This window comes from Crocodylus porosus, unplaced genomic scaffold, assembly GCF_001723895.1.
Source record: "Crocodylus porosus isolate Cpor-Errol unplaced genomic scaffold, CroPor_comp1, whole genome shotgun sequence".
Taxonomy (NCBI): domain Eukaryota; kingdom Metazoa; phylum Chordata; order Crocodylia; family Crocodylidae; genus Crocodylus; species Crocodylus porosus.
Genome location: NW_017728947.1, coordinates 58,870,510 through 58,889,810, shown reverse-complemented (window position 1 = coordinate 58,889,810; position 19,301 = coordinate 58,870,510). Strand labels below are relative to the sequence as shown.

General features: G+C 39.0%; 1 protein-coding gene across 1 annotated transcript in view; it reads left to right on the top strand.

Moving 5' to 3' along the window:
• The window catches only part of RYR3 (ryanodine receptor 3), a 537,566-nt gene that overhangs the window by 495,194 nt on the left and 23,071 nt on the right, over positions 1-19,301 (top strand). Inside the window, exons 89-96 of the mRNA XM_019551798.1 lie at positions 4,647-4,705; positions 7,310-7,478; positions 7,759-7,845; positions 9,993-10,190; positions 12,549-12,679; positions 16,930-16,972; positions 17,530-17,657; positions 18,281-18,341. Of these exons, the coding sequence (XP_019407343.1) occupies positions 4,647-4,705; positions 7,310-7,478; positions 7,759-7,845; positions 9,993-10,190; positions 12,549-12,679; positions 16,930-16,972; positions 17,530-17,657; positions 18,281-18,341 (876 nt within the window). The remainder of the gene's footprint in view (positions 1-4,646; positions 4,706-7,309; positions 7,479-7,758; positions 7,846-9,992; positions 10,191-12,548; positions 12,680-16,929; positions 16,973-17,529; positions 17,658-18,280; positions 18,342-19,301) is intronic.

Here is a 19,301-nt window from a genome sequence, read left to right as displayed (position 1 = left end):
CTAGTCTTATTTTGTACACCTTTTTATAAAAGTAGCATTTGCATCTGTGAAAGTCTGTTGTATGAACATTAGTAGAAAAGTATGTGATATATTTAGTATGTAGAATTAATTTACTTTGAAATTAACGTTCTTAGCATCCCTCAGTGAGAACTTAATTTTTTTTTTAGCAAATATTGTTTTTCTTTCTATTCACATACAGCTCTTGCAATTATTTTTTTTCTAATTGGTCATACATGTGTTCGGAAAGAGACATAAATTATTTATCGTTAATTGTAACTTTAGCTCTACAGCTTATTGTTCAAGCTATAGCTTTGCTTTAACTAATTCAGGAGTATTTATTTCTAATTCCACATTATAACATTTACTGTTCATGTAACGTGTGAATTATTTAAATTATCCACTTGGAACAGAAATGATACTATATGATATGATAACCAATTAATGGAGCTCAAAGTATAAATTTTACAATTTAATAGACAGCTCAAAATTTGCTTTCAGTGAATAATTTGGCATTTAATCCGAAAGAGCTTTTCATGGGAACTCATTTGAATTCCCTTCAAGCATTTGCAGAAAAATATAAAATCTACTTTTTACTCAGCTATCTCCTACAGTTCAGCAGGAGAGCCCTCGAAAAGCAATCATACTGTGTATAATTCTATCCTAAAGAGTGTTAATTAACTTTTTAAAAGCTGTCTTTTTTAAAAAATATATTAAGTGGTAATAATACTTTTGCAAAGTGTGGGTGATTTAGATGGCAAAGTCATTTTCAAATACGCCATAAGGTTATGTGTATAATGCTCGTACAGTGTCAGGGGCTGCATCTACATGAGATGCTGACTGAGCAGTCATTACTGCACAGTCATTTAGTATAAACCGGAGTTACTACGCAGTAGCATCACCAAATGGCTTTTTTGTGACACTGGCTGTATTGTTGCTCATTACTGCTGAGCAGTAGTAACAAGCTACTGTGCAGTCAGCATCTCATGTAGATGCAGCCAGGGAATACCAAACTGAGCCACGCTGCACCTGTTCCAAGCCTGCGTAACCTCACACATTAGAAGTTATGCAGAGGCCGTAGCGAAACACTATGATTTTGCCAGTAAGCTCAGTTGAGAAGAAGAGCCAGCTGGTCTCTATACAGCATTGTGTTACAGTAGTTACACTATTTGTGGTCCAGGAAGCTGTACATGCATGGAGTGCCTCTGGCACTCCCTAACCTAGCATCATGTTGAGAGAGAGAGTCATTTTAACTGCAGGCATGAAGATTAGATTCACAAGTTGAACTTTGCCACTGTAGTGCCAAGTTGCTTTGCCTAATTTTTAGATGCTCTACTGCCCCATGGAATTTATAATCCCAATTGGGTACCCACGCTCCACTATTCAAGATAGAGGTTAAGCAGCTCAGAATGAGTTTCACTGTAGGCAGCCAGCTGAGTTAAGAGCTCCCTAAGCTAGGCTGTGGGGCATGCCAACCAGAGGCAAAGGGCCTAAATCCTGTCCCTTTCTAAGAATCAGGTACTTAACACCACGCTGCAGACTGGTAGTTTCTTTCAGTTGATATTTACAGTCATAAACCCTTTCTTGGAACTAGAGGCCTAAGCGCTTTCTTTTAAAACATCCATCAGTTTCAGTCCTTTCTAAAGCTAGATGAAGGACACAATGCTGCTGGGGCTGCCACTCCTTTTACTCAGTAGCTTATTATTTAGAGCTCTCACTGGTGAAGTACAGACAGTCAAAAAGCCTGAGGCTGAATCAACTCAGTCTTTGCAGGTTAATCTAAATTGCACAGATTAAATTGAAACAGAAGTGAACAGACCATTGGTAATACATAGGGGATGCATGCACGTGCACTCCCTGATATTGGCCATGCACCCCCTGGAAGCGCCAACTGCAAAGTGGTTTTGCCGGTTTCACTGCTGGCTTGGCAATTGGCTGCTGGGGGGACACCACCTCCCCCCCATCAGCGATCTTGTGCTCCCTCAAACTCAGGAAAGACCAGTCACCCATGGAACAGACTTTTACCTTTGATTCAGGAAATGCAGCCACATGTCTGCAGCGGCTCAGGCCAGAAGCCAGGGGGCACTAAAAAATGGCTCTCTGGCTGTGTGTCCACCTGCTCTTCTTCTTGCCCCTGAGGTGTCTGGGATTTGGAGTCCAGACTCTGCAGGGTTGCTCATCTTTTTCTCTTTCTGCTTCCAGGTGCTTCTGAGATTTGTAGTCCACTGTTGCAGCCAGCAGCAGGTTTAACCCCCCACCCCCGGCCCCAGACCCCAGCTGATGAGGGAGGGATGAGCAACTCTGCAGAGTCCTGCTATCATGTCCTTCAAGACTGAGCTGCATCCCCAGCCGGGCTTGTCCCTCTCCCCTCCCGCCTTTGTCAGCCAGCCCTCTCTGCTCCAACTACGGAGCAGACCGCACAGCCCAGCCTAGCCCACGGCTGCAGAGCATGCTGGGGGATTGTGATTTATCTTGAACCAGGAAGGGGTCTGGGACAGAAGTTTCATAAATCAGTTTGACCCAGATCAGTTAAGTGTGATACTACACTCAACCAGGTTTATTTTAAACCAGTTTCAGCCATTCAACTGTATCACCAAATAAAGTTCAGTGATTAGGGCACTCACCAAGCAGGATAGAAACTTTGTTCCAATACCCTGAAGTCTGTTGGTTTTAGGGCATTCTCATGGGACATGGGATACTTCAGTCCCTGCTTTGAATCAGGCAGAAGGATTTGTTATGGAGTTTCCTGCATCCTGAGTGAATAGTGTAACCACTGAGCCATTTTGTAAAAAGGGGGATAGCAGTGTTGTACAAAGGCGGTTCGTTTCCCTGGAGGCAACGCAGAGATCACAGACACATAGACATCAGTCGGCACAAAAGGATGTATTTGTTTGTAAACAAAGGTCAGAGAGTGGAGCTTTGAAGCTCAAATCACCTCTGGCCCCAATTGCATTTGCAAGCGGTTTTTTATCTTCTCTCTCCTGGGCACGTATGCAGACACAGGAATTCCTGCAGCCTACTTCCGTTTCATACGAACATACATGTAACTACATCATCACATACATCGCATGTATAGTATAATTAGCTATTTGAGTATACGGGGCGGAGAGGTAAATATGCAACAGCTCATTAAGCATGCTCAAAACCACAATAGTTCAAAAGTTTATACTCCAAGGCCATGCAGTTAAATTTCAGTCTCTGTAATCAGTATGAGAAAGTCTAAGGAGGACGGGGAAGAAGAGCCTTGAACAGTATTTCTTTCTTATCAGGAGCAAGATGCAAGCTGTGCATTTCTAACAGCAGCACCACCTTGTGCTGTACTGTGTGAGCAGGTTAGCCATCCTCAGAATAAAGTTTTTGACTGGGCTCTGAAACTGGACTAGTGAATTTTATTATAAATCCTATCATGGCTTAGGTGTGAAATAGGTGTCCTGGGCACAATCCTTTTCTCTTTATGTGCCTAAATGACAGCATTCTAGCCATGCAAGTAACATTTCTGGCATTTAATTGCAGATGGCAAGTCTTCTTCCCCTGTACTGTGGTCACGTAAGTGTGCATGTATAGTAGACACATGAGGGAATACATGGCTGCTTACGCAGTCACAGCAGAGAGGCAGGGCCCAAGATGTACAGATACATGGTTAAGAAACTGCTATTTAGGCACATAAAGGGAAATAGAATTTCACCCTTAGTTCTTGACCCTATTTAAATAAGCTGGGCCTGCTCTCCCTGCAGCTACCCTCAGAGAAGGGACAGCTCCCCTTACTCCCGTGAGGCTCGGTACTGGCTCCAATCTCTCTGCAGCTGTGAGGGAACAACTGTGGAGCAGGAACAGCTCCCCCCATCCCTGGGGACCTGGGGCTGGCACTAATCCCCCTGCAACTGTGAGGGAGCTGCCCCAAAGGGAGCAACAGCTCCCTCTATTCCCAGGGCTGGCCCCAATCTTCCTATAGCTGTGATGGAGCTGCCCCTAGAGCACAGACAACTCCTCCTGCCCTCCTATCCCAGGCCTGACCCCCGCGCCACCTGCAAGCCTGGAGCTGGAACCTGGGGAAGCCTGGACCTCCCCCTGCCTGCTGCAGGTGGGCAGGAGCAGCCCTGGACTGAACTGCTCCCATCAGGAGCAAATTTGCTCCCAATAGGCACATGTGTAGACATATTTCCAACCAAAGCTTAATACGCCTGAATTTACTGCACAGTAACATTCAGGTGCATTAATTGCATTAGTAAATGCACCCACTGTGCATGTAATAATGTAAAATTACCATTACTATGATTAATACCCTATCCACTTTGGAAAAATTACTGGGGCTCACCTTCAGTCTATCTTAATCACTTCATCTGTCTCAATACGTAGACTATGCTTTACTTAATCATCTGCCCAAATTCTTATATTGATAATGTTTCTTAAAAATGTATCAGAGGAAGAATTGCTATAAAAGTTTCATTGTTGAAATATTGTCCGAGGTGCTTGTCCAAAGAGCATAGCAATTTAAAACTGGCAAAATGAGAAAGAGGTATGGTTTAGCTGTTTTATTTATTTAGATTTTATTTGCTTATAGTTTGCAAAACCATTAACTAGAAATATTGGAATTAACTGGAATTACTTTTTAAAGTATGCATTTTTGACAATTTAAAAATTTTTTGCAGACCTCTGAAATAGCCAAAGAAGTTGAAATGGAAACAAAAATGGAATCAGAGAAGGCCGAGTAAGTGGCTCGTACTTTACTGCTTGTTGTTTCCTCGAAGTTCCTAGATGAGCTGGCCAAGAATAGCCCTAAATATAGCCCATGTGTTCAAACTCTTCATCTCAGTAGCACCTTGGCCAGGCAGTATGCACGAGTCTGCACAGTGAGCATTAGAGCAATAACTATCAAAGAGGTTCTCACATAACAATCCTTGTCTAGAGAATGTCTGCACTGCTTCTAGGCATAGTACCATACCCATTTATTTTATTTTGCCCCCCTAGTGGTCTAAGCAATGGCAGTGGCACTCCCTAGCTTTTATGCTTCTGAAATACTGCGAGAATGTATTATGTCAATACCAGGTCAATATCCTTTTATATTGGGGTCCATTTTTCAAATTTTCGTTTTAGCCCATTAGTCTATCTCCTCTCTCTTGCCTGCTGACAGTTACCTTCTGATATGTTTGAATTACTGGGTCAGAATTATAATTTTAAAGGATTATTTCAGGGCCCAAATAAATCTGTGTCGCTTGTCTGCCACTTAACTCTACCGTTTTCTGTGACTTTAATAAGGTATATGCTAAGAAGTTCCATGATGGTTCAGTGAATTCTTGTTTCCTAACTATTCCCTTTTAGGCTGTTTCTAACAAACTTCCTAAATTAAAAAAAAAAATCTGTTTCTTAAATTTTACTTTCACAAAACTATTTGTATGTAATTTGTCTCCCCCTCACTCCCTTCCACCTTCTCCAAGGTTATTAAGCATATTATTTTCATTGTTCGAGTACTTCTGGTAATTGCCAAGTGCACTTAAACTCTTTTGTGTTTCTCAGTACTGAGAACCCATTGATGAGTGTTTCTCAGTGTGTAGACAATAGCATCTCCTCTTGTGTGCTCCAAAACAAACAGTTTCAGAAGCTACTGTTTATCCAGGTCGTGTTCTGACCTGTTATTGAATTGGTTTATATTTAGTTTGTTCAACTCACCCTTTATGAACCTTTTGTTAGACTGTATTCCATTTACTTAATTTCTCTGAGACTCCAAACTGAAAGGCCAGTAGCACACCTCACTTTTTCACTAATTCTGTTTATAATATATCTAGGAATTCTCCCAGTACTAGATGTGCCACCCACTCTTGTTTTTGGCTTTTCACGTTAGTATGCAAGCTTGTGAAGTTTTTATTTTTTAATGAAGATGACCTCTTTCTGCTGACAGCGTATTACCTTATTGAATTTTCTTCTCCCTGCTCCCCTCCTGCACTTCCTTCCAATTAAAACATAATTGCTGACTTCTCTCTTGCTATTCAATATACTGATTCTCTTGTACGTCTGTTGTTTCCCACAATATTTCATTGTCTAATAAGTACTTTAGTAGGGCCTGCCAGCCACTGCTGATTTAAAAATTCTAATTTAAATATCTGTTCCCAAAATCTTAATTTTTCTGGGCAACAGATTCTTGCTTTTCCAAAAGTTTACCTGTGTTTAATATACCTAAACCTTTCTTCTCTGTATAGCTTGTTTCCTATGCATGCCACTGGAACATTTCAGAGAAAGTGAATGTAGGGTCCTTGTAATGATGATTTGTTTATAAAAACACAAATGTAGACCTTCAGACTTCTTTCATGTGGTTTCTTATTTCACTGGCACTGCTCTATATCAAGCCACATACTGCTCTCCATTTCCTAATAAAAGAAACGCCTCAATATTTTAAACCCCTTACACCTTCCTAGTCGCAGATTTATCACCTAGTCAGGTACTTATGTATCTGAGAAGCGAATCCCCTTGTCACTATGTTTAGTCTTGATACTTACCTCTCAAAAAGGGCATTCCTTTGTGGAAAGAAATGATTGTCATCTTCTACATCTTTTGTCAGGTGGTTTCTTCTAAAGGAAATTTTCTCTTCATTACTCATCCTTTCCCTACTTCAATAACAGTGACTCCCTAACTGTAATGAACCCACTCTTCTATGACTCTGTGCAGCACCTTGATAAATCTTTCTTTTTGTTTGATCCTGGCCTTGAACACATATGAACTGATAATTTTGAGTCACTTGCACTGGGTACATATATATATATATATTGTTTGTTTATGTGGCAAGTAGCTGCACATTTTGTATTGCTTTTGGCCTTTACCCTCACTGATCTCCTTTTAGGTCATTCAGTGACCCGTTATCATCCTTGCACCTCATCTAGTGCTAAGATAACTTTTTGGTTGTATTTTCTAACTCACTTCGTATAGTCACTCACCTCTAGTCAACCTCTTCATATTAACTCAAATTTACAACCAGCCTCTTTTAATTAGGACTCACTAGGCATGTCTACACAGGAGGCTTACTGTACATTCACCTAATGACACTGCACGATAGCATGTCACAGCAAAAACCATGCTAATTGCCTACTATGCAGTGTTATTAGGCTAATGCACAGTAAGCATCACTAAACAACCATGAGCCAGTGCTACTGTACAGTAACTCTAGGTACTGCGCATTTAGTTAGTACTTTATTAAGGAAGTACTAAACTAAGGCGCATTAATGAACGTGCAGATGCATCCTCCGTCTATACTCACTAAATTGTAGCATGCGCAATACTGGAGCTTACTTATATAATTTGCTTTATATCATCTTTCTTCTAGTATGGAAGATGGGGAGAAACAAGATAAAGCAAAGGAAGTACAGTCAGAGCATTTAGAAGAAGGGAAAATGAAGAAAAAGAAACGAAGACGTGGACAAAAAATAGAGAAACCTGAGGCAGTTATGGCTAACTTTGTTAAAGCCCTGGAAGTTTATCAAACAAAAATGTTGGTAAGTTTTGTTCCCATTCTTTTCACATTACAAGGCAAATAACACAAAGATTTCCATGCAGTTACACATGAAATACAAAAAAGCAATACCAGTAAAAAGAAATAGTGGCACAAATTCCAGGAGAAACACTACTCATTCTACAGAAGTATTTATAGTGGTTTTGTCTAACACTATAAACACTAAAGTTCAGATTGTGTCCCTTAGATGACTCCTAAGTATTTCCTCATTTTTGATATTTGCTACATGACACTATTAATTTTGTTGTTTCTTGTATTTTCAGCATTGCTTGGCTAGAAATTTCTACAACTTAAGGTTTCTTGCTCTATTTGTTGCATTTGCCATCAACTTTATTCTGCTATTTTACAAGGTAAGTAATAGTTCTCATTTTTCTTTGTAAAAATTGTATTTATTTCAAGAGTTGTGGGTTCGCTAACCAAACATTACTTAAACCAGACAGGCATTACAGTAAGCACTACATGGACTAGTCTGAAGTCAAAACAACTCTGCTAACTCAACTCAGCTTGAGTTAATTACAGCTTGAGTAGCTAAACCTACTTATTTTTGCATTTTATTCAAACAGCACAGTGAAAATAAACAAATCAGTTTAATTATTATTTATAGTCATTTTGACCTTATGTCTTTGATAAACTGGTACAATCCTTCCATATTTGGATAGCAAACCTTGCCAAAGGAATATTTAAAACAAATCTTCCTCCACCAAAAAAACCATTCTCACAGTTACAAGAATGATTAGAGATCTAGAAAACACTTTATTTTTAAGACAATTTTTGTTGATTTTTTTTGTCTTAAACCTATATTGGGACCTCAGCTTACGTGTCTGTTTCTTTAGAATAACTGCTCTTTAAGTGAATAGTACTGATAACTTTTTCAACATGGAAAACCTTTGTAAGTCATTTAGAAATCACATTAAATCTCCTCATCCTCTAGCTGAGCTAACAGCCTTTACTTATGTGATGGTTTATATACTAGTGTCCGCTCAAATATTTTACTTGGTTTTTAGATTAAATTAATTTTTAAAAAAAGTAAATGCAATTCTCCATTTTTCTAGGTGGGGGTTTTCCTCAAAAAAAATTGTTCATCAAGTTACTAATCATAAATGGTAGCCTAAGAAAATATAATAGCATATCAATCAACCAAACAAGCACAGCAAGTGTGCATGATTTTCCCCGTATTTTGCACCATTTCTACATGAGAAGGAATAATTCATCTCTTTATAACCATTCAGTCTATTCTCTTTCTGTTGCAACTGCCAACAAGGTTGTTAATTAGTGTCTATTGTGATGTTATATTTTGCAATGAAGACACTTCTCCATTGGGACCAGGATTTTAATTGATCAGGACTGGCAGGAGGGTGAATGACAGACACGAGGCATGGATTTAAGCAGCAGCCTGCAACTTGATTTATTTAACACTATGGAGGAGTGTTAAGTACTCAACACCTCTTTTCATATACCAAGCTCTTATTGGGTTTAAGTGCAAGGCTTCTACTTCTAGGCAGAAAGCATGGGAAAAGGTGTACCTTATAGACTAACTAAATCAAAGATCAGATACTGGAAGGGACTTTCTAACCAATGACTCAAGGAGGCCACCTTCAACCTACCTCTGCAAATCATCTCGCTTCTGAGTCTTCAAATCCTCAAATGAAGAAATACAAAGGGGCGATTAAGGGGGGACATTAGTCCACAAAGACTTCAGGTCTCCCTTTCCCTAAAAAAACAATGACCACTAAAATCTCAGGTCTCAGTTGCCTTTAGGAACCAGACTTTTTAACCTTTCTCCACATTGGACACAAGGTACAAGTTGCAACAAACCAACCAGCCTCATATTTTTGAATATCTAAGTTAAATCCTGTTGCTTTCAACCTAAATACACCTCAGTGACAATGTAAGAAAGGTGTGAAAACCCACTGGACAGTTTAGCCCAGTTTAGCCCAACAGGAAAAAATCCTTTCTGATCCCCAAAATGGCCACCATAGTAAGTGGCATAACTAGGGTGGAGTGACAAGGACCACTGCCCCAGGTGCCAAGTTGAAGGGGAGGTGAAAAAAAGCAGCTGCTGCTGGCAGCCCCAGAATCACATTGGTGGCATGGCAGCAAAAGCTCTCATCTGTTTTGGGACAGATACAGTGTTAAATAATTTTCCATAGGCCATCAAAGATAGCATTGGAAAGTAACAATATGTGTGCAACTCTTGCTTTGTTTTCTTTCATTTTATGTCATAACCTATAAGGGGAATATTTATAAAATATGCTACCCAGTAGAGTTTCAGCACCTAAATCCAGTTTGAGGTACTTTGACAAACTAGCGTAGGACATCACTGATTGCTGTATCTATGCTTCTCTTTTTGGGGGATGAAGGACTTCTCTCCAGGGCTCCCTGTCTAGAACCTTTCCTGAACACTAAGTTATTTAGAATTAAAAAAAAAAAAAAAAAGGGTGAGGGGAGAAAAGCTTAAATATGTCTTGGTTTTTGTGCATGTGTTTCTTCATCCCAGGTGACAGAAGAGCCTCTTGATGAAGTAGAGGAAGACTCTAATCTGTGGAACTCTTTTGATGAAGATGAGGAGGAAGAAGGAATGGTGTTTTTTGTTTTAGAGGAGAGTACAGGTTACATGGCACCAACTCTCAGGGGTCTGGCCATAATTCATACTGTGATTTCCTTTGTCTGTGTGATTGGATACTACTGCCTAAAGGTGAGTTGCATGTATGTCCCAAGCTAAATTACTTGTTGATGTTTGAGAACTAGCTCTGTGTCACTCGTCTCAGCCTTTCACCCCTTCAATTCAAATATATATAGATTAATACAATTTTCTATACTCATAACGTGAATATTAGAGTTGAGATTTTTTATAGTATTTTTTATCTAGACTCTTATAAGTTTCCATTAACTTGGTGTTTGAATGCCTTGCACAAATTCTGTTAGATATCTTATAGTAAGAAAGAGAGCATTATACTGCAGAAAGGGACCTGGAGGTTTTAGGGGGTCACAAGCTGCGAATATAAGTAAACAATGATGGAATGTGGCATGCAAGTCAGAGACAGCGAGACTTTTATTTCATTCAACATTAGTAATACCTCATCTGGAGTACTGTGTTCAACTTTGGGCACTGTACTTCAAGAAAGACATGGGCTACTTGGAAAAAATCCAGAGTAGAGCAACAAAAATGACTTTAAAAATATGACAGATGAGAGAAGGTTGGAAAAAATGTTGTTATTTAATGTAAGGTGGAGAAGACTATGTGCAGAGATGTGATCAGTCTTCAAATGCACACAAACAGATTGTTACAAAAAGAATGGCAATTAATTATTCCCCATGTTCATGGAGGACAGAAAAAGAGGTAATAGGCTTAAATTGAAACAAGGGGTATTTGAACCAGATATTGGGAAGAGCTTTCTAACTTTGAGGATGGTAAAGCATTGGAAGAGATCACATAGAGAGGTTGTAGAATTTCCATTACTGAGAGCTTTAAATGCAGGTCAGACAGATATTTGTTAGGGATAGTTTAGATCTAAGTAAAGACCATCAAAAAGCCCAAGGCTGAATTGATTCCATCTTTGCAGGTTAGTCTAAGTTGCATAGACTGAACCAATAAGCAAATGAACAGACGTTCACTTTTGATTCCAGAAATGAAGCCACATGTCTTCAGTGGCCTAAGCCAGAAGCCAGGGGGTGCTAGAGCAAACCTCCATGCTGGGCTGGAGCAGATATCTTGGTTCAAGGGTAGCACACCCATCCAGTGTGGGGGGTGGTTTGCAGGGGAGGTGCAAAGCATCCTAGGATTACTAAGGACTGTGAGTTAACTTGAATCTGGAGGAGATCTGGGACAGAAGTTCAATGAACTGATTTAACCTTAATCAGTTAAGTTTGATACTACATCCGTCCAGATTCATCTTAAATTGATTTAGGTCATTTTGAAAGCGGTTTAGGTACACTAAACTTCTGTTGTGTTACAGATTTGAACTAGTTCCTAGCCTAGATGGGACCAGTTCAAATCTGTAACACAACAGAATTGTGAATGATCCTGCTTTCATTGCAGTCAGTACATCTTTGACCACTCTAGTCATCCACACTTCACCTGCTTTTTGGAGTTTGCAGACAAATTGCATCAACACAAAGATGTCTTCTGGTTATAGGAGCTTTCCACCAAAATTTGATAGTCAGAATAAGTGTAACGTCCTTTACTTGATTTTTGTTTTATGTTAGAAGTTCAGCTTCATTTAACTGCTAACCTGAATGGGCATTTTTACATGTGCTCTGGGAGGGAAGGGGCCGCTTTAATAAAAGCACCCTCAGTGTCACATCAGCATCCTCAGCATCCCCGCGGTTCAAAATGGTGGTATAGGCGCTTTAAGTGAAGCTAGTTGAGCAAGCTTCAGTTAAAGTGCCCCCACCACCATTTTGAAGCACAGAGATGGTGATGCACAAGACATGGAGGCCACTGGAGATGCACTAATTAGCTATAATTAGCTTTAATTAAAGCATGTCAAAGCAGCTTCCCTGCAGGTCTACAGACACCCATTGTATTAAATTAAAGCATTAATCAAACAGCTTTAAGTTCCTAAAGATACTACTTCTGAAGCCAATCATGGTCAGCCACCACTATAACCTCTGTAGATCCATTTTTTCTATCCCTGAAATGACCAACCCTACCCTCCTAACCCCGTCTCTGTTTAGAGTATCCAATTCCTTAATGTTACATAGTACTTTATCGGTTTCTCAGCCACGGTGCCACCCTGGTGTGTCTTGAGATCCTTTCAAGGTTACCATGCAATGTTAGCACTGTTAGATGTACAGACTTCATTCAGAAAAGATTTGAAATGGGAATCCATACTATTAAAAACATTCTGACCTGCTAGGGTGTTTCTGAGTTCTGTGTAGCAGAAAAATTGCTCTATTATTTCTCTGTAGTCAAAAAATGAGTAAAAACTAAGAGCTGCCATTTCCAAAGGTACCTCGAGTCTAGGAAGAGATGCCTTAAGACTAAAAAGGTTGAGACCCACTTTGAAAAATATGCAACATGTTACAAACATCTCAAATATCTTCTTCAAAGGTTCCTCTAGTAGTATTCAAGAGAGAGAAGGAAGTTGCCAGGAAGTTGGAATTTGATGGCCTGTACATTACAGAGCAACCATCAGAGGATGACATTAAAGGACAATGGGATCGTCTGGTCATAAACACTCCGTAAGCAAAACAAGTTGATCATTTTTTAATGTGTTAAAAAGTATCACAGTTCTCCAAATATTTTCATTAGAATCTCACTAATCCATACCACCTATTCTGTATAAAGAGTGGTTCTCTTTCTGTACTTCCTAGCAATGACTTAATAACAGAGGCTATTATGAAGTTTCATATTACTAAAGATATGTTTACATAATGAATATCACAACTGGGAATGTATTTTTTCCTTACTCTGTGTCCTTCAGTTTGATTACCTTAATTTACAGTTTTTAGGCTTTTGAGAGTCCATCCTCTCAGCCAAGAAATTTCACAAATATATTAGTGTTTGAAAATATATTTTTAGCACTTCCCCTGGCTTTTTTATACACTGTCTTCTTTTTTTTTCTTTATATTTTTTCACCAGACAGAATTTTTATGTGATAAGAAGTAAACCTGGTATAAAATTAACAGTATGTTTGAGTCAGTCTGACTTTTCTGTCAAAGTTGTAAATAGTAGCACATGGTGTAGGATTCCCATAGCAATCTATAGGAATCTCACCTGCTGTTCTGTGTATGAATTATGCAAATGTCAGCAACAGAGAGAAAGCATATCAGTATGTTCTTCCTGCTGATCTGACAGATGCATCAGTCCATTCAAGGAGCCACCTTATGTCCTTTCCTCAGTGTTGTTCAAGGTGTTAAAGTGCTGGAGGAGCTTGATATGAGGAACTTTAAAATCCTTGAGATTCAAATGGCCATTCATGTGTTAAATACAGTCAAACTGATGCTTTCTCACTTTCACAGAGTGAACACAGAACAGTGCTTATTCTGAAGAGACTGTTTTAGAGCCTTTACTAATGATCACTTGTATAGGCAATATACACTGGGTACATTACAAATCAAATGGGTTTTGACATATACGTTTTCCAGCCGTCTCTCCTGTTCAGGTGTTCTGTTCAGGATACACAGCAGGGCCACATTGTTGCTATGAGCTTGAATTCTGCTTTAAAAAAATCACTTAGGAATTTGTGGCTTATTATAAAAATAATATATTGCTTTTATCCTAGGATGTTATTTTTATTGGGATGGCTTTTATTTTGTATGTAGACACAAACATTAGAAATTGTAATGAGAAACAAAAAACTGAATAATGCTCAGCTTTGATTAATGTACACATAATACAAAAGCAATATATTTTAATATAATTTTAGGAAAATGTGAGTCAGCAATAATGCAGTAATGTCTGCAAGTATAAGCTGTTTGTTTCTCTGATAACAAAGCTGTCTTGTGTAGGAGTTGAATTATTTTCCTTATATTAAGTTTTTAATGACAAAGGGTTACTTTTTGATTACTTTAGGTAATGATATTGTAGCACAAGCTTAGCAGGATTGCTGCTACATTTTGATTTTCAAGGCACAGTACTACTGTGTAAAATGTATTCTTCCTTGCTCTCAGTATGTGGTTGAATGTTTGAAAATTTAAAAAGCTTTGTAGTATGTTTCTTTGAATACATACAGAATTGATGAGCTATGGGAAAGGACAAGTACAGTCCTAAAAGACATCTAAATACTGTATTTACTTGATTCCAAGATTAGTTTCTTTCCTCTTGTAACACAGAGGAAAAAGCTCTCTATCTTGGAATTGAGTATGAGGCAGCAGGAGGCAGGCAGCTGGTGAAGCTAGAACTCTGGCCCTAAGGCTGCGGGCAGAGGGTACAAAAAGATATAGGAAGGAGAGACGGGGAAGAGGGACCCGAGGCTGTGGAGAAGCGTAGGTCTGGTGGGGCCAAGTGGCAGGGAGCAAGGCATGGGGACAAGGGGCAGGAGTCGAGCCTCACCACCTGCCCCCTCCCCCCGACTGCCTGTTTACTTTGCTCCCTACTGATTGCTTCCCTACTGCTTGCCCCCTTGTCACTGCTTTCCTCACTACAACTCTGTGAAGGGACAAATTTAAGAGGACCATGCAATAAGTGGATTTTATACATGGAAAATTATTTTTAAAATACACATTTTCCATGTATACAATCTAATTATTGCGGGGGTCGTCTTAAATTCAGACGATCCCCTAGTGGGGGGTGGCGGTGGGGAGGGAGGGTTGGCAAATGGTGACCACCCACAGGCACCGCCAGCAGTGTTGGCCCTACATTTTGCAGGGGGTGCACTGGCAATCTCAGGGGATGCACATGCACCTGCATGCACCCCCTACACATTGCCAATGCTTGTGGCTCATTCTGTGCCTGCACAAACACTAGGGCTTTTGCCTCGTTCACTTTGGCTGAGAGTGATACACCAACTACTACTAGTTGCTTGAGCAGAAAAACCTAAAGAAAGAACCATACTACCTCCTGTGTGCTTTATGCATTAGCCCTTTCCCATTCAAAGACCTAGTAACATGAGATAGCAAAGCAATTGACTTCTGAGCCTGTCCAAGTAAAGCTAGTGTGCTCAGCATCCCTGTAGGAAGGAAGGAATCATGTCTGCAGGAACTGAGGCTCTTCTTGGAGTAGCAGTGGAGGGATGAAGTGACTAAGATTGTTCATGGGAAAAATCTCAGCCATGGGGAAAAAGGAGCTGTTCCTAAGGCAGCCTCAAACCCTTCAGGAAGAAGTGCTTTAAGTGCTTACAGTGAGGTCTCTAATTGAACCCGTTCTGCATATCTGCATAGTATGCTGGTTAAACCAAATCAGTGTCCCTGAGAACTGGGGAATCTCTACTGTAGATCTTTTCATTGACCTGTGCAAGCCCAGGCAGCAACAGGAGGCTGCTCTCCTACTTAGCAAGACAAATTAAACTAATCAATTTCTGTCAGATAGGAAGGTATTGATTTGGAAAATTAGAGGAGATAATCCAACACAGAGAAATTCTGAACAATGATTGCTCATCTTACTAGCTGGTAAGCAAGAAGAAACCTAGAAACTGAACTAGATAAACCAAGTTACAGTTTTCCTGCTGAAAAGTAAGGAAATGTCCCTGTTTCTGTGCACTCATCTGTAGCAAGATTTGGATGAGAGAGACTTGGCCACTGTCATCCCTAAATGGAAGAAGTGGTATATTTTGGAGGTATTTTATAAAGTTTGTGTAATCATGGAACTTTTTTCCTGTTTAACACTAGAGATAATGTCAGGGTTGGAGTGCTGGTGTAGCTACAATGGTTCAGGAAATATGCAAGTAACAAGGTTTGGGTTTGGGGGTTTTTTTTGTTATACCTTTTATTGGACCAACAGTATAGCTGGGGGAGAAGTCACACAGGTTTTCAGACACACAGATCTGTGCTCAGAGCTGAGGAAGGGCACTTTGTACCTGAAAGCTTATCTAACATCTGTTCCAGTTAAATAGTTGGTCCAATAAAATATTTCACCTAAAGAATTCTTTCAATAGAGATAATGAAATAAAAGGCATTGCTTTGAAGGTCTTATTATCTGTTACAGATCAAGTTTCTAATATTTTCCAATGCCTGTTACAGTCTCTCTCATTGTTAAAATTCTGTAATTTCAAGGAGGTAGCAGGGGAACTAAGAGAGCCAAGATTCTATGTCAGAGGAGATTTTAGGAGAGTTATCTAGGACTTAACTAGGTTTTTTGGGGTTTTTGGAGTTTTCTGTAACATAACAGTTATAGCTCCATACTTTTGCAAATTGTTTTTTGTTTGTTTTTACTTGAAAGAAACCAAGCTTTGGAGACAGCAGGCAACGGCATGGGGCGTTACTAGAGGGTAGTGTAAAGAGTCATCTAGTGGAGAATGGCCCATGCCATTAGTGCTGCAAGTACGCCTACCTGATCCAAGTCTACTATATGCTGAAGGTTAACACGCTGAAAGGATACTGAAAGAATGATCTGCACGGAGAAATTTCTTTAGCTGTAGAATGCAGAATTCATTTGTGTTGCATGTTGGACTTCAGGCTAAAAAGAATTTGTGATTTATGGCTGGATTACATAATGTTGTGTGGGTTTATTATTACAGCCTTACCAATATTGTGTAATGATGAGCATTACCTGCAAACAGTTAGCAATCAGTTCTTCATCTTTCAATCATGGATACTTCTGGATAGGATAATGGGAAAAATAGAAGATGTTGGTCTTATAGTGAATCATAGTTCACGTGGGCCAGACTCTTCTTGCAATGACACTGACCAGAAAAAGAGTTGTGCTCAAAGCTTAAGCAGTACCTTAAAAAAAACGGGTAAAAACATATTACCGTGATCATGAATTTACAGGGGTTTTTTGTCTCTATTAATGGATTAATTAACTTAGGGAAACCTTCTCCTTGTCTTTGCAGGTCCTTTCCTAACAATTATTGGGACAAATTTGTAAAACGGAAGGTAGGCTTCCTAGAAAATAATTATAGCTAATATAAGACCAATATACTGTTTAGTTAATTTGAATAGCTGTATTTGTAGATCTGTAAGTATACAAACATTTGAAAGTTGCATTTTGTTTCATGGATCTCATTGTTATGGTAAATCCTGCTGGGAACAGTCAGTTGTGATATGGGTGGGGGAGGAGGGAGAAAGGAGAATGCTTTGGCTTAATTCCTAGACTCATACATTCTAAATAACTCTATGCTGTCAATCAGCCATGAAGTTCCAATTTACAGCCATTGTCATCTTTAGGATACAAAGCCCCCTCATCCTCCTAAAAAAAGAAAAACATGCCAGCTTAAATGACTTTAAATTATACAGAAACTTTCAGATAATAGCCTTTTATGCTTCTAGTTTTCATTTTTTTAATGCTTTTTCTCCTTTCCTCTGAATTCTCATTTTTCTGTCTGTGCTAACCTGGAAGACAGGTTTTAAATTTCTGCCAAATGTTGCTTTAAAGTGAAATGGATGATACCAGTGTCCTACTCTGATCAGAAGTGTCTAATTTCCCCTTGTAGGTTATTAACAAGTATGGTGACTTATATGGAGCAGACCGTATTGCAGAGCTCTTGGGTTTGGACAAAAATGCCCTGGACTTTAGTCCACTGGAAGAGACTGAACCGGATGAGGCATCTCTTATGTCATGGTACGATATTTGGAGAGCTAAAAAAAAAAATAGCCATTCTTAGACCACTTTAGATAATCAGTTGTGTTAGCTGTATTATCAAAGACACGAACAATTTGGATATGCTGAGCATATAGTTTTACTTTTCACAGTATGGAAAAGCCCCACAGAGAAGGCTTCTTTCTAGAGAGGAAGTAAACTAAAAGCAGGTTTATATATGTTGTAAAATTACTATGAAAGTATCAAATATTAGGAACTGAAATAACCAGAAGCCTTTTCTGCAGCAGTACATTTTTGACTGAGCAACTCTTGTTATTATCTAGTTAGTATCTAATACCAAACGGCAAGGAAGAGTGCTCTGTTGACCGTAGTATGTGACTGGAAAGAATTCGCAGAGTACTCTCTAAAGTAGATCCCTCTCCCCAAGGAACAGGCATAAAATAAGTCTAATACATATCATCACCTAAGGAAAATACATGCAAATAGAATTCCAGAAGCCTTACTCAGCAGTTACTTTTTCTGAAGAAAATTGTTAAATTAGCTATACATATGCAGGTGTGTTTAGATGGCTAAACGTAAGGAAGGAAGTCATTAAATACTTAATTAACCCTGACATTTATGTTTCAAAAAATTCTGCTTCATAGGTTAAGCTCTACTGATACAAAATACCATATTTGGAAGCTTGGTGTTGTTTTCACTGACAATGTAAGTATGGAAGCCTGGAAAAAAGACATTTTCATTTATTTTAAGTTCAAAGATACATTCTGTGCCCAGAGCTCTGGATGCCTTTTTAACAAATAGAAACAGAACAAGTAGAAATAAGAGTGAATGGCATTGTAGAAAACTATGAGGCAGCCATTATATTTTGGTGAAATAAACATAGATGAACAAAGAAACTGCAAAAAATAACATTTGCCAATAATTTACTAGCAGTGTACTAATGCAGTTAATATAAAAATGCTTGATCTGTCTTTATACTTTGTTCAACACTTAAGTTAAATTTTGTGATAGACTATTTACCATTAATGCCATAGGCTAATATGCAGAAGGTATTACAATTATAATATTAAATCGTGTAACTTAATTAACAACAATTGTTGAAATCTATAATAGTTGAAATCTATTACAAGGAATAAGGCACTTAAAATATTTGTAATCTGTTTAGGGTTTTGGATTAAAGTTGTTATTGGGGTTGAAAAAAATTGTCCAGGTGATAGCCTTAGAGACCTAAGTCCTGCATTTTTGAGCAGCTACAGCATAAGTAGTGTCTGTGAAAACTTGTTCCATCTTAAAACTGCAAAGTCTACCTGTAGAGGTCAGTGTTTAATGCAACCTCCTTTAGGACCTTCTCTTAACCCTCACAGTCCCCTCTAAAAGTGAAAAATTGCTTTAAAAGTCCCACTGGTAAATGAGGGTCTACTGACAAAAGTTAAGATGAATCAACTACAGGTGTAAAGTCAATGTACACACGTTAAAACACATTAAAACCCCTGTATGGATGCTCTCATTGAGGAGTAAAGTGGCCCTACTTCACAGTACATAATACGCATTGATTTCATATCTTTAGTCAGTTCATCTTGTCAGAGTGCCCCCCATGGACACAGTCTGAGTAAAACAGGAGTGGTTTAAGAGCAACACAGTGCATTCTCTTTCCTTGACACCTGC